Here is a 16,269-nt window from a genome sequence, read left to right on the forward strand (position 1 = left end):
CTTGGAAAAGACTTCTAAATATTTTTAGAAAAAATGTTTACCAAAAGGTCCAAGAATGCTGTAAAACTGAGCGAGGCTCCGTGAAATTAACAGACTCAGTTACCAGTTTGAAATGCACAAAGACACTCTCTAATTCCTCATGTGAATGCTCACAACAAGACAGAACCTCTTCTTCCTGAATTCTGAAGTCATTTATGGTCGCTTGCTTCCTGCGAACATAGCTGCCATGTTTCCTAAGTCTATGTGTAATATGCTGCTCCATTCCAGGCTTTTCTTTGCATTCTAGGAGTTGTAGTCCAAAATAAGACTAGAAGTCCCAAAATTCAAATAAAAAACCAGGGCTGGCACAGGAGTTGTAATCCTGTTTTATAATGGAAAAAACAAGACTATAAGTCCTAGAATTCGAAGATAAGACCTGGACTGGCACAGCACATCATGCATGAACCTGGGAAACTTGGCAGGGCTGTGGGAATATTCTTTTTTGAGTGTTTTAGTCAAATATAAGGATAAGGTGAATGTATAAATATCAAGGCTTCTATTCCATTTCACCCAACCCTTTTTGATCAATTTCTCCCGTAAAAACCTCCAGTTGTATCATAGCACCTACTCTGATACCTAGACTGCGATCAGCTTGCGACTCAGAGTAGGAGCAGCACATATACTTTGTCTTGGTCTTATGTATCAGCAAATTCATGCCAGATTGCCTTCAACAGCATTATATACAGTGATACTGCCATGGGTAGAGGGCAGAAAAATGTGCCATTGTGAAATAGGTGAAGAAACACCACACAGAAAAAATTGGAGCAACCTACGTTGAACAAAATATGGAGCGAATGGCTAAGTGATCTTTCAACTGTTGCCTTAAAGGAAACCATTGTAAATAGATTTCTTGTAAATAGATCCCTAGGTGGCCAGTAACTCCTAGCAACTTATGCACACACACCCATTAGCCTCCAATCAATATTTCGGTGTATTGGGCCCCTACAAAGGTATGTTCAAACATAATAGAAATGACAAGTGGTGGAACCAATTAGGCAAGACATCATTGTTTACGGATCTTAACTGTTGTCAATGAAGCAGGATGATGAAGCCTCTACCAGCCAAAATATCCTAGAGGTAAATTGATGATTCAGCTGCAGAGTTATAGTAGCATTTTCAGCAGCTTTAATATTACAGAACTGTTAGAAGATCCATGAAATGACTGTTGTGGATATCGTCCACCGACAGAATTATTATTCATATACCACTATATTGCATCACAGTAGCAGCCCGTCTTCAAGGCTCAAGGAACCCCACCCACACACACCTTTTTGAGCAAAGGTCAGCCTGACAGACACTCTTTATGTGCAGGTCAGGCTGCATCACACTGTAAATGCACTAAATGTGCAGGTGCCTTGCTGCCTGAGTTGAACTTGGCCAGGATGAGTATTTTACAGCCCTGTGAGTGTTAACTCCTCAGCCCGGCAAAGCACTGTAAGAGGCTGGCCTTCTTTGTAGCTGGTACCTAAGGTACTTACACCTTATACCAGGTCCAGTCGTACCTTATTAGTGAAATGTAGGCAGTGTCTAGCAGCTTAGGCTGTCTAGGGGTAGCTGTAGCAGAGCAGCCAAGGCTGAACTAGGAGAAATGCAAAACTCTTGCAATCCCACTATAGTCACACAGTACTTATACATAATAAAAGACAATACTCAGTGTTACCAAAAATAAAGGTACTTTATTTTAGTGACACAAGGCCAAAAATATCTTAGAGGCAATACTCCTACTGCAGTTAAGTATTATGCACAATATATACACTAGTAACCAAAATCAGGTAAGTAAACAGTCATAGAATAGTGCAAACAGTGAAAAACACAATAGATTGCATTGTTTCTAGGAGCAACACAAACCATATACTAAAATAGTGGAATGTGAAAGTCGGATTCCCCCCTAGGTAAGTGTAGTGTGAAGAGGGGTGCTGGGAGTGTAAGAAAACACCAAGAGTAAGTAAAATACCCCACCCCACTCCAGAGCCCAGGAAAACAGGAGTAAAGTACAGCAAGTTTGCTCAGAACACACTAGACGTCGTGGTGAAGGATTATGCAAGAACTAATCAAGACTGCAAGAAACCAATGATGGATTCCTGGACCTGAAGACCCGTGGAGAAAGGAGACCAAGTCCAGAAGTCGATGAAGAGTCTAAGAAGAACAGGAGCCCCTGCCAACCTGGAAGGAGGTGCAAAAGTGCATTCTCTGGTTGGAAGAAAAGTACAGAAATGCACCAAAGAAGATAGCTGCAGATTCCTGCTTGGTGCAGGAGATGTCCTACGTTGAGTCATTGGATGCAGACAGTTTGCGTCACTGGATTCCGGTAACAAGCCTTAATTCACTCAAGAACACATTTTGTGTCAAAGAGGAGCTGCCCAGACATAGGAGGGACCTGAGGGTCTCAACCCAGACTGAAGAGACAGAGGGAGCTCTTAGCACTTCAGAGAGCCCTCAGAAGACCAGGCAGCATCCACGGGAGTCCCAGGACACAGGGACAAAGGAGTTGCAAAGTGCAGTCATCACAGCACTACACAGGAGGATCCCACGCTGCTGAAGAACAACTCATGGAGCTGAGCATCACAGGATAGAGTGTTGGGGACCTGGGATACGCTGTGCATGAAGAACTTTTGGAGGAAGTGAACAGAAGCCCAAGGAGTTGCAGCAGACGCGATGCACAGGGGTACTGTCTGGCACGGGGAGGCAAGCCCTTACCTCAACCAAATTTGGACAGCTGTACCTTTAGACAATCAGGATCACTTCAGTCCACCACCTGTGTTCTAGGGATCATGCTCGTTGAAAGGAGTCCCAGAGTACGGGCCATCGTCGTAGTGGGGTGCCTGCTAAAGCAGGGAAGTGACTGTCACTCCACAGGAGATTCCTTTGGTTCTTCTGGTGCAGGGTGAAGACAGGCGGTCCTCAGACTGTGCGCAACCTGGAAACTGTTGCAGTTGCTGGCTGGAGCTGAAGTTGCAAGTCACAGTGGCCTTCCTGGATACTTTGTTGCAGTTACAGCGGTTCCTGGAGCAGTCTGCAGTTGATCTGATGATCAGAAGCTGAAGCAGAGGATGCAGAGGAGTCCTGGAGGAATCCTGCAAATCGAATCTGAGGAAACACCCAGAGGAGAGACCCTAATTAGCCCTGAGAGGGGGATTGGCTACCTACCCAGGTATGCACCTATCAGGAGGGGGCTCTGATATCACCTGCGGACACTGGCCACTCAGAGGTTTCCATAGGGTCCCCACACCTTGGAATCCAAGATGGCTAATGCCAGGGACACTCTGGAGGAGCTCTGGGCACCACACCTGGGTTGGTGATGGATAGGGGAGTGGTCACTCCGATTTCGTTTGTCCAGTTTCCTGCCAGAGCAGGGACTCAGGGTCCCTGAACCAGTGTAGACTGAATTATGCAAGGAGGTCACTGTTTTTTCCCTTCAAAGTATTGTCAGAGGCTCTGGGAGGATACCACCTATTTCCAATGGGAGAGGGTTTAACACCCCTCTCCTAGAGGAAATGCATTGTTCTGCCTTCCTGGGATTGAGCTTCTTCGTCCCCAGGAGGGCAGAAACCAGTCTGTGAGGTGGCAGCAGCTGGGGCTGCAGTGGAAATCTCAGAGAGCTGGTCTGGCATTACTGGGAGTCCATGGTGGAACCCCCAGGGTGCATGGAATTGGCCCCCAATACCAGATTTGGATTGGGGGTTCAATTTCACAATCTTAGACACCTCACATGGTCATATTTGGGGTTACCATTGTGAAGCTACATATATGTGTTGACATATATGTAGTGCACGCTTATAATGGTGTCCCTGCACTCATGAAGTCTGGGAAATTGGTCCTGGACAACGTAGGGGCACCTTTGCTAGTGTAAGGGTGTCCTCATACACAGTAACTTTGCACCTAGCCTTCAGTACATGAAGGTTAGACATATAGGTCACATATAAATTAGCCGGTGCAGTAAAAAATGGCTGTGAAATAGTGTGTGCACCATTTCACTCAGGCTGCAATGGCAGTCCTGAAGGAGTGTTTGTATGAGCTCCTTATTGATAGCAAAAGAAATGCTGCAGCCCATAAGGATCTCCCAGAACCCCAAAGGCCTGGGTACCTAGGTACCATATATTAGGGACTTATAAGGGGGGTCCAGTGTGCCAATCAGAATTGGAATATGGAGTCACTAAACTATAGTGACACATTTGGTACACAGATAGAGCATAAGCACTGGAGTTCTGGTTGGCAGAACTTCAGTGACACAGTCTAGCATACTGACAACACATATAGGCCACAAACTATGAGCACTTAGGTCCTGATTAGCAGGATCCTAGTGAGACAGTAAAAACACACTGACAAACAGGCAGAAATTGGGGGGTAACATGCCAAGAAAGATGGTACTTTCCTACAAACACTTGGAGGTCATCCCCCTCACGAGAATGGGGCGTCACAGAGAGACTGGGAGCTGGGCACTTACGTTTTAAGCCCTAAAGTGCCCACAGTCAACTAGTTACATTCATCACAGAGTAGTCTCACTGACCTCATCCCACTCTGTGATGAGTAAGGGTTTGTTGCCATAACAAGGTCAGTCAATGAGAGGAGACAGCAAACCCCATCCTCCAGGAACCACTGAGTCTTCCCATCCACTTCTCAGGTTCACTGCTGTGGCAGATGTTTTTTTTTTATTCTGGTGCATGCGTGCATGCATTTGTGCATGTGTTTGTATGAATGTGTGTGTATTTGTTGGTTAATGTGGTGATTGGGTATGCATGTGTATGTGCTTGTTTATGCTGGGTCTTACTGAGTGTGCATGTATATGTATAAATACTGGACCTCAGATGACACCACTTCAGAACACTTCTGAACCTGTGGATACTCTGTCAGGAAGAAGGACCGCTCTGCTGCTACGAGAACTGCTACTCAGTAGGACTGATGCTCTTAAGGAACTGCTGTCCTGCTGTGCTGACTGCTGCCGTCTTGCCTGTGGAAGAAGAACTGGACCTGCAACTTTATCTTGAACCCAGGAACCCAGAGTCATTCACAGGTCTATTCTGCTGGCCTCTTGATCTTAGCCTTCGGTACACAAAATACTCCCCAACCATCTCCGGGACCCAGCTGTAGCGAGTTCTTAACTTCCAAGTGGTGACTCTTAAGTCCTGGCCCATTGGTGTGGTTCTCAGGCTCTTTAAATCACATTATTGGGATTGTGATGACCGTGAACAGGCTGTTCACACAAAGACCACACTCCGCTTGCACCAAAATTTAATGGAGATGCTGCCAGCCTGTCTCTTCAGAAAGCAAACATCGATCGCAGACAGAAGACCGCCAATGTGAAGCAGCAGCCCACGCATCTGCGTCGCCGCACTGCTCCTCATGGCACATCAACCACCACCTGTGTGCCCTTCTCCTGGTTCAACTTATTAGCCAGCACTGTGACATATATTTTATATATAAACAATTGAAGCCTGCAAAGAACCTGAAATACTTTGTGTGTCTAAAATGATGACGACTCTAAAATATTTTAGCTGCAATATTTCATTTACTAAAATACATTTTATTATTGTATATAATATGCCTTAAAGATATCTAAATTACTTCTTTATTAAGACCATGTAGGTGATCTGGTAGCCAAAATTATGTTTTGGCGGTAGTAATGCCTCTGCTATACCACGAACAGCAAACTCTGTAATTTATTATGGTCTAGATGCAACCATTTTTCACCCAGAAACAACTCCTGCGTACTCAACCAGAGCTGCTATAGGGTAAAACGGTGGTGATCTGCCAATTATGATTTTTCCAGAGATAAACCTCCAAAGTGCTATCAATTTTTAGGAATATCACAAATAGTGTCCCAATGCACAGTGAGTTTTTCTCTCAGAACTTTTGGAACATTTCAGGACTTTTTCTGTCCATGGCTCCCTGAGCAGAAAGAATGGTAGTGGAAATTACGTGAGAGAGGGTTTTCTTAATAGTGCAGCCTTTGCAATGCAATTTGTGTTAGTAATATGTCCACTGTGTTCCTGATGGCCTTATCAGGACAAAGTGTACCTGATGGTCTCATTTAGAATGTGGGACAGCAGTGTTCCTAGTAGCAGAAAGGGCGATAGAGGTGGGCATTCAGGAGATCCACAGTGTATTTTGTGGCTATCTTATTACAAAAGATATTTAAGTTAGAGCTTCAGTACTGCCGGCCAATGCCCAACCGTTTTTTCTTTAGTAAGTGTATCTCTTTAATGCGATTCCAAGAATATTAAACATTTGATTCTGGAGTAAGATTCATAGAAAAATATTTGTGCATTAGGCCCAAAGAATGTCAAGCGTCTGGCAAGAAGATGCAAGCTCCGGCTATAAAACATCTCTGAGGAAAAGCCCTTTTGTTTTAAGGAAGTAGGATCCCTAGGAGTCCTCATTAACAAAGCCAGTGGTCATGTAACACAGGCCATGGATGTAAGGCAGTGTCAGACCTGTCCCTTTCTGCAGGGTTGCCCCCAGACTTTTTGCCTTCCTCCTATTTCTTTATCACGTTTGCTGGCACTAGGGCTCTGCACACTTTACCACAGCTAACCAGTGCTAAAGTACGTGTGCACACTCCTCAAAACATGGTGATATCGACTTATCCCCAATTAGCTTATTTAATTTACTTATAAGTCCTAGTAAAGTGGTGCTACATCCACCCAAGTCCTGTAAATTAAATGCTACCAGTGTCGGATTGTGTCACCCACTTAAGTAACCGTCTAAACATGTCTCATACCTGCTATTGCACAGCCTATGTGTGTGGCTTTAAACTGCCATTTCAAGCTGGCAAAATAAAACTTTGGCCAGGCCCAATCCTTCTTTTTTAATTCATATAAGTCACCTGTAGGGTAGGCCCTGACAGTCCAGAGGGCAGGGTGCAGTATATTTAAAAAGAACGAAAGGTACTTTCAAGTTGCACGTCCCGGTAGTGAATACATCTTAAATTCAATGTCCACAGGCCAAAGGCCTATCTCTCCCATATAATTGCATAGGAGTTGCCTTATTACATTTCAGAAGTGTAATTTTCAAATGGAAAGGGAGAACCACTTCATGTTTGGTGTCTCTGGAATCACAATTAAAAATTATAACTGATGGTGAAGTCAAATCTTAAATTGCCCTTCTGAAAATGCCACTTTTAGAAAGTTGGCTTTTTATTACATTAGCCATTTAGTGCCAGTAGCCTGCCTCTGGTCACACGACTGGGCGTAGCTGACAGTTTAGCTTTGTGGATTTCCTCCACTTACACTGGAAGAGGCTGTGTCCTTCTCCGCACAAAGGTCTGCATATGCCTCTGTACGGAGCCTGGAGGCAGAGCCAGGAAGGCAGGGGATCTGTGCACTTGAAAGGCATGCCTCAAAGCCTCTTCCCACTTCAGAGACACAACTGTATATAAATAATGGACCTCAGACACCACCACTTAAAACACTTCCCGACCTGTAGATACTCAGTCAGAAAGAAGGACCACTGTGCTGCTACAAGGACTGGTGCTCTGCAAGACTGCTGCTCTTAAGAAACTGCTGCCCTGCTGTGCTGACTGCTGTTCTCCTGCCTGGAAGGAAAATTTGGACCTGCAGCTCCATCTTGAACCCAGGAACCCAGAGTGACTCAAATGTCTAGTCTGCTGGCCTCCTGATCCGAGCCTCAGGGACATAAAAGGCTCCCAATGCAGCTCCTGTACCCAGCTGCAGGAGTTCCTGACCTCCAGGTGGTGGCTCTCATGTCTTGAACCCTTGATGTGGCTCACAAGCTCTGTAAATCAAGCTTTTGGGCTCTTGGTGCCTGTGAACGGGCCTGTTTGCACCAAGACCACTCTGCTCACACCAAACGTCAATGTGAGATGCTGGCAGCTCGTCTCTTCACACAGCAAGCATTGGTCACCTGATGAGGCTGCCAACATGAAGCACCAGCCTGCCCATCTGTGACACCCGGCCTGTTCATCATGCTACACCAACCAACACCCTTGACGCTCTCCTTGCTTCTAACAACCCACTCCAATGTGATCCGCACTGTTGGCACAAAACGTGAGAGTTTAAACCATTAGCAGGACTAATCTGGGTCTGTATCCTACACGCATTGCAGTTGGTGTGAACTTTTGACCTTGATCTGGTCCAACGTGACCAGATGGCTGAGGTTGGCGCTTTATGCTTTTAGGGGCTATTATGCAGTGTATTCTTAAAAATCCATATCCTCAGCCCTGCTGATTGGATGTTTGCCATTTTGGTATTGTTTTATTTATTAAATTTTGCTCAGTTTTTCTAGTCATGTGTGGAATTCTTCTTGTGTGGTGTTTACACTGTTTTACTGTTTGAAGTGTTGCACAAATGCTTAATGTATTGCCTCTAAGTTAAGCCTGACTGCTCTGTGCCTTCCCATGAGGGGGTGAACTCAGGTTAATTTGGGGTTTGCTTGTGCCTTGCCCTGACTAGGATTGTAGGTGCTGCTTGACCAGGGCTCACACCCTAGTCAACCAGTAACCAAATATCCAACAGACAGCTACATATATTTTTAAGTCACACCTTCCAAGACGTCATTGTATAAAAGGGAGACAGTATCTCATGCTCTGCTACCTTCGACAACAATTAAGGGAGCACAATAATGCAGAGTTTCAGTTACCTTATTTTCCTTCATCAGGAAAAAGTCTATAAAGTCCCGAGGAAACTCTGTGTCCAAAGTCAGACGATGTGAGTCAATCTTTTTTTGAATAAAGTCCCTCAAAAACTGGCTTTCCTTTAAAATTCTATGATGAGGTCCAGGCAGGTAGTCCATGATTGTAGGTATGGAGTTGTACAGCTGTAGAGAGTAAAACAAAAGGTTTAATGCATTGACACAGATTGAAAAAATAAGAGTGAAGCAGGAAGAAAGCAAAAGAGAGAGAGAAAGGGTAAAGAGAAAGAGTGAGAGTGAGAGAGAGAGACAGAGAGAGAGAAAAAAACCAAGCAGGAGAGGCAATAAAAAATGGGAAGAAGAAATTAATAGCAGAGAAAAATAAACTAAATATTATCAAGTGGTGTATGGGAGTCTGACCAGGTTTTATTGCACGGAGGATTCAATACTTTCATGCCACTAAGGATAGAGATGTTTCAATATAATACTAAACCCATGATCTGTAGTACTGCAAGACTCACTTTAGCCCCTTAAGGCTAATTTCAGGACGGAGCCTCAAATTGTCATCACTGATCCAAATCAGTAATTCTGGACATCTAGGCCCTCATTCTGACCTTGGCGGGCGGCGGAGGCCGCCCGCCAAAGTCCCGCCGTCAGGTTACCGTTCCACGGTCGAAAGACCACGGCGGTAATTCTGACATTCCCGCTGGGCTAGCGGGCGGCCGCCTTCAGGCCGCCCGCCAGCCCAGCGGGAAAGAGGCTTCCACGATGAAGCCGGCTCGGAATCGAGCCGGCGGAGTGAAAGCTGTGCGACGGGTGCAGTTGCACCCGTCGCGTATTTCACTGTCTGCGCAGCAGACAGTGAAATACATTTAGGGGCCCTCTTACGGGGGCCCCTGCAGTGCCCATGCCAGTGGCATGGGCACTGCAGGGGCCCCCAGGGGCCCCGCGACCCCCCCTACCGCCATCCGGTTCCCGGCGGGCGGACCGCCGGGAACTGGATGGCGGTAGGGGGAGTCGGAATCCCCTCGGCGGCGCAGCTAGCTGCGCCGCCTTGGAGGATTCCAATGGGCGGCGGTACACTGGCGGGTGACCGCCAGTGTTGCCGGTCCGACCGCGGCTTTACCGCCGCGGTCGGAATGCCCATTGGAGCACCGCCGGCCTGTCGGCGGTGCTCCCGCGGTCATCCAACCCGGCGGTCATGGACCGCCAGGGTTGGAATGACCACCCTAGTTTCTCTGAGCAGTACCCTCTTTGTTGTAAATGTGGCAACAAGTACCATTATATTATAATAAAAGATGTATACTATTTCTTTGTCTTTCTTCCTTATTGCAGTCCTTATATAGTGAGCTATTCCTCTATGACTTTAAGAAATTGCCTTCTATACAAACAAGAAATGCTATTCCTTCTCTGCTCCTCAAGCTTAGGGTTGTACATTAGCAGACCCCATTATGGACTCTCCTTTTTGTCTGTCTGGCTTCCCATTGACATTTTTCTACCAAATTAGGGTTGGGGTGTTGTAGAGGTACCAACAATCTGTAACATAGCAGACAGTACCTCAGATCTTCATACCATATCATTCCAGGCCCTCTGAGATCTTTCTCAACAGACCCTTTACCACGTATTCTACTCTCAATGGCAAATGTTACCAATGCGGGGGGATTTTGTGGGTAGCATCATCAGAGGGTCTCCATTCACTTCAGTAGCCTGTTATCCAAATGAACTGAAGGATATCTCAGTGAGAAGGTAAGTGAAAGAATGTGAGTTAAAATGACCTCATATCCTGAATTCCTATTTATTAGTGTCCATAAAAAGGATAACGGTAAGATTAAAAACAGGTGATGTTGTGACGATCAGCAATGAATCCTATACAACTAAAATTATGGTTGATGTGTTTCAGCCTGACAGGCTAATAAATAGGAATTTAGAATATGAGGCCCGTCGGCAGACTTTGCGTAATTTGGGCACATTGTGCTATGCAGAATACTGCAGAGTTCCTGAATTCAGCAATCCAACGTGAAGAGAAGTTTGTTGGTGCACGTGAGATTTGGTTTTGATGCTTTCCTGCGAGTGCCATGACCCTCCGGGCTGCTAGCACACAATCTTTACATTCACGTGGCTGCTTCCGGCTGTACATGAGACTTCGCTTTTACCTGTGCTGCTTCCTTGTGTGACAGCGGACAAAACAATCCTGCTCGCAAGCACAAATACACCTGGAGTAGATTTTCTACTCAAGATACATTTGAATCTAGTCGAAAATAGTTTTTTGAGTGGATTTTCTTCTTTAGTGGACCCTTAAAGTTGTTTTTTAGTGTGAGAAGCCTTTTTTCAAACAGGAAGGAAGTGCTCCAGACATGCCATCATCCTGTCTAACAGGCACCTACCTGTGCGTTATCCACCTGCTGGCCACTTTTCACTTGGATTTCAAGGTGGAAAGAACACTCTCTTTGTATTCTGGATATACCAATAGATTTAAGGACTTTTTGTGAAATCACACAAATAAGTTAACAAAACTATTGAATGAGGGTGTTCTTTGTTTGCTTGGGCATGCACCAGTATTTCTTTGTACTTTTAAGTTGATTTTAACAATTTATAGTGGTGGGTGTATCAGCGTATAATTATGGGCCTAGCTGTTATTTATTTTGCAATTTGTTGATTTTTCAACTTTTGTCAAGGAAAAGTGTTGCACAGCTCAGTACGTTTTCTGCATTTTTGTAACACTTGCAATATTATTTTCCTGTGTGGCTAGATTTCCAAAAAACCATTTAGCCAGTCGGTCAAGTTCTAGTAGTCATTAGGTTATGAAATACATGTTTCAGTGGTGTATGATTTTTAAACTTAATTTAGGACAGGGATGACATTGAAGTAAAATAAAAATGTTGGCTATTGTTTAGATTTACATTTTTGTGTTGCAAAAAGTGTATATGTTGTGGGGTAATATTTGATGGCATACCAGAATGTGTACTGCTCAGCTCAGTTAATTTTCAAGTTTTGCATTGCTAAATTAATGTTAGTGTTTTCTTCAGTGTTACCACCATGGCTCCTTATGGCCAGTGTGTGTGTGTGTTTGTATGTGTGTGTGTTTGTCATCATCCACCATTTGTTGTAGCTCTCCATGCCATGTGGCCCGGGGCCATTTTGTGTAGTTTATAGACTTGCATGTGTTCTTTGTTCTCCATGCCCCTTTGTTCGCAGTTGTTGTTTGACCATGTGTCTGGTGGCCATTTTGTGGATCCAGCCAGTGTGCCTTTGCCCTAGACTTGCATGTGTTCTTTGTTCCCCATGCCTCCATGCTCCTTGTTGTTGTTGTTTAACCATGTGGTTGGTGGCCATTTTGTGCATCCAGCCAGTATCCCTTTGCCATAGGCTTGTATGTGTTCTTCGTTTGTTATGCCTCCTTGCTCCTTGTTGTTTGAGCATGTGGCCGGTGGCTATTTGGTTCATCCAGACAGTGTATCTTTGTTATAGGGTTGCATATGTTCTTTGTTCCCCATGCCTCCTTGCTATTGTTGTTATTTGACCATGTGGCTGGTGGTCATTTTGTGCACCCAGCCAGTGTCCCTTTGCAATATGCTTGCATATGTTCTTTGTTCCCTCCCATGCCTCCTTGCTCCTTGTTGCTGTTGTTTGACCATATGGCTGGTGGCCATTTTATGCATCCAGCCAGTGTCCCCTTGCCATGGGTTTGCATGTGCTCTTTGCTTACCATGTCTCCTTGTTCTTCCTTGTTGTTGTTTGACCATGTGGCTGGCAGCCATTTTGTGTGATCTGCCAGTGTGTCTTTGCAGCAGGCTTGCATGTGTTCTTTGCTCTCTTTGCCTCCTTGTTGTTATATGACCATGAAGCCGGTGGCCATTTTGTGCATCCTGCCAGTGTCTCCTTGCCATATGCTTGAATGTGTTCTTTGTTACCCATGCCTCCTTGCTCCTTGTTGTTGTTTGTCCATGTGACTGTGGCCATTTTGTGCATCCAGCCAGTGTCCCTTTGCCATAGGCTTACATGTGTTCTTTTTTTTCCAGGCCTCCTTGCTCCTTGTTTTTGTTGGTTGTGCATGCAGCCAGTGTGTCTTTTCCACAGGCTTGCATACAAACATCAGCAATTATTGATCATTTGTTTATTGTAAGATTATATATGAATTTGTTTATTTTCATTCTCTATTCAGTTTTAATTTTAATATATTTTTTTTATTTACTTATTTGTTGTTTTTATTTTACCTTTCTATTTATTTTTTTTCTAATTTCTTGTGCTTTTATTAAAATATGTATTTTTAATATGTGTTTTTTTTTAACAATTTTTATTTCATTTTATTTAATTCTGCATTTTTCCTTGATCTATCCATCTAACCATTCCTCCATCCATCCATCCACCAAAGGCCCACAGCCGTGCTACAGCATTCAGGGGCATATTTAAAATTGCCCTATCCCCACCTTGAGCCACATTAACGTCATTAATGTTTTACGTTAATGTGTCCCAACGAGGCTGAAGTCCCTGAGCCGTGTTTACAGCGTAGTGCAATGCAGGCACTCGTGCTACATTATGCCTGCACCTCCTCCCCGTTAGGAGCTGCACCTTGCAATGGGTTTTCGTTGAATACCAGGTATACAGCAATTCATTTGGTGAAATATAAAGAGTGAAACATTTGTATCAAGGAAACCTTTGTATTTCCAAAATGGGCACAAGATAAGGTGTTGAGAAGCAGTGGTTATTTGCACATTTCTGAATTCTGGAGTCCCATACTAGCATGTGAATTACAGGGCATTTCTCAAATAGACTTCTTTTTTACACACTGTCTTACATTTGGAAGGACAAAATGTAGAGAAAGGGGTAATAACACTTGTTCTTCTATTCTGTGTTCCCCCAAGTCACCCGATAAAAATGGTACTTCACTTGGGTGGCTAGGCCTAATGCCCGCGACAGGAAACGCAACATGGACATATCACATTTTTACATTGAAAACTGACCTGTTTTTTGCCAAGTGCCTAGCTGTGGATTTTGGCCTCTAGCTCATCCGGCATCTAGGAAAACCTAGCAAACCTATACATTTATGAAAACTAGACACCTAGGGGAATTCAGAATGGGGTGACTTGTGGGCCTCTCACAGGTTCTGTTACCCAGAATCCTTTGCAAACCTCAAAATTTGGCAAAAAACACTTTTTCCTCACATTTCGGTGCTGCAAAGTCTTAAAATCTGAGGGGAGCCACAAACTTCCTTTTACCTAGTGTTCCCCCAGGTCTCCCGATAAAAATGGTACCTCACTTCTAATGCCCGCAACAGGAAATGCCCCAAAACACTATGGCCCTCATTCTGACCCTGGCGGTTCTCTACCGCCAGGGCCAACGGGGGGGGGAGCACCGCCGACAGGCCGGCGGTGCCCCCTTGGGCATTCTGACCGCGGCGCTTTGGCCGCGGTCAGAACGGGAAAACCGGCGGTCTCCCGCCGGTTTTCCACTGCCCGTAAGAATCCTCCAAGGCGGCGCAGCTCGCTGCGCCGCCGAGGGGATTCTGACAATCCCTACCGCCATCCTGTTCCTGGCGGCTCGCCCGCCAGGAACAGGATGGCGGTAGGGATTGTCGTGGGGCCCCTGGGGACCCCTGCAGTGCCCATGCCAATGGCATGGGCACTGCAGGGGCCCCCGTAAGAGGGCCCCGCTAGTATTTCACTGTCTGCGTAGCAGACAGTGAAATACGCGACGGGTGCAGTAGCACCCGTCGCACCTTCCCACTCCGCCGGCTCGATTACGAGCCGGCATCCTCGTGGGAAGGGAGTTTTTCCCTGGGCTGGCGGGCGGTCTTTTGGAGACCGCCCGCCAGCCCAGGGAAAAACTCATTATACCCTCCGCGGTCTTCTGACTGCGGAGCGGTATAATGGAGGGCGGAATCCTGGCGGGCGGCCTCCGCCGCCCGCCAGGGTCATAATGAGGCCCTATGTGGACACATCAAAATAATCAAATACGAAACTACCTGTTTTTGCGGGGGGCACCTGCGTTTTTGGTCCTGGGCTCTGCAGCCATCTAGGGAAACCTACCAAACCCAAACATTTCTGAAAACTAGACACCCGAGGGAGTTCAGCGAGTTGTGACTTGCATAGTTCCCCCAGTGTTTTCTTACCCAGAATCCCCAGCAAACCTCAAATTTAGCTGGTGGCCAAGATGGCGGATGGAGCGGACGCCTAATCTGTCTCCGTGTCAGGCCCAATAATCATCCTGCAAAGATCGTGACAGCCAGATAATTCTGCCACACAACACAGATCTCCTGGGGCTTAGCGTACCGCCCGTGGCTCCTGGGCTGTGCGGCCCCGCCAAAAGAGACCCGGTCCGTGGGGCGGAGTCGGGCCCACGTGCCGGAATTGGATCGGGCCCTGCGGGCTGGGGTGCCGGCCCCCGTAACACTGGGAGGAGGAAGCCGGCTGTGAAGAGTGAGTCCATGGGGGACTTCGGAGGTGGAAAAAGCTTACCGGGGCAACCCGGGCAGCGGTGGCCTGCTCCGACATCTTGAATGCAAGCGGCCCGCGGTGCGCCAGGGACATTCTGCCTGGGCGCTGGCTCGTGCCGTTGCTGTAACCTGCGGAGTGAAGAGAGCGGACCGTGTGGATACTGAGGAGTGCCACGCTCTCTGTGGAGGGCATACTATGGACTTTGCTGCTCTCCCCCACCAGACAGATTGGATCGTTGGGGCCATACGGGTGGCGAAGAGGAGTGGCTCAGCCAACTAGGGACCCCTGGGGCGGGGCATGGGCCTCGATTCACTGCACGGAGCACAGGACTGGACCCGGCTGGGCGGCGCGTCTCTTGTGCCACAAGAGTAGCGGACTGTGACCTGGAGCATCGTCCCCATTCACGGAGAACAACAAATCAGAAGGTCCGCGCCTGCCAGGGAGGGACCCACGTCTGCAGGGGGATCAGGGGGGACCTGGGACCCCTCCGGATTAATCCGTGACAGCTATCCTGGGGGCACATACACAGAAATTTTAGGACATCCTTAACCCAGTACAGAGTATAAAATCCACTTTGAAACCTAAGATAGATGCCCTGCATTTTGATGTGTGCCACTTGCGCCACTTGCGCGAGGAGCTCAAGAAACTGAAGGAACGAGTCACTTCCATGGAGGGCACGGTATCGGAAGTGACTCCCTCTATGGAGACCGCCACCAAACACATCAAAGACTTACAGAAGGAGGTTCTGCATTTGTGCCAACGGCTCAACGACCAGGAGGGTAGATCCTGGTGCAACAACATCTGTGTGGTGGGTCTACCGGAGCAGGAGGGGGGCCCTAGTATGGACCTATACATGGTGCAGTGGCTGTCCCAAACAGTCCTACAAGGAAAACATTCATCTTTTTTCTCAGTGGAGAGGGGGCACAGGGTACCTGGTGGTCCCCCCCAGCCTGGGGCCCCCACACCGCTCAGTGGTGGTCAGACTCTTTAACTACAGGGACAGGGACCATAAACTGCAGCAAGCTCGTGCCATGGGACCCTGGAGAGTCATCAATGCGCAGGTACACATTTATCCTGACTATACTCTTGAAGTACAACGCAGACATTTCTCATTTCTCACGGTGAAGCTCTCTTTAAGAGACCGCAACATTAGATATGCACTGCAGTTCCTAGCGACTCTCCGTATCATAACAGACACTAACACTATGGG

At 46.6% G+C, this 16,269-nt stretch overlaps 1 protein-coding gene across 1 annotated transcript in view; it reads right to left on the minus strand.

The window, feature by feature from the left end:
* LOC138259315 (cytochrome P450 2B19-like) overlaps nt 1-16,269 on the minus strand; it is a 473,070-nt gene that overhangs the window by 267,181 nt on the left and 189,620 nt on the right. Inside the window, exon 6 of the mRNA XM_069206945.1 lies at nt 8,635-8,811. Within this exon, the coding sequence (XP_069063046.1) occupies nt 8,635-8,811 (177 nt within the window). The remainder of the gene's footprint in view (nt 1-8,634; nt 8,812-16,269) is intronic.

The sequence above is a fragment of the Pleurodeles waltl genome, chromosome 9, assembly GCF_031143425.1.
Source record: "Pleurodeles waltl isolate 20211129_DDA chromosome 9, aPleWal1.hap1.20221129, whole genome shotgun sequence".
Lineage (NCBI taxonomy): Eukaryota > Metazoa > Chordata > Amphibia > Caudata > Salamandridae > Pleurodeles > Pleurodeles waltl.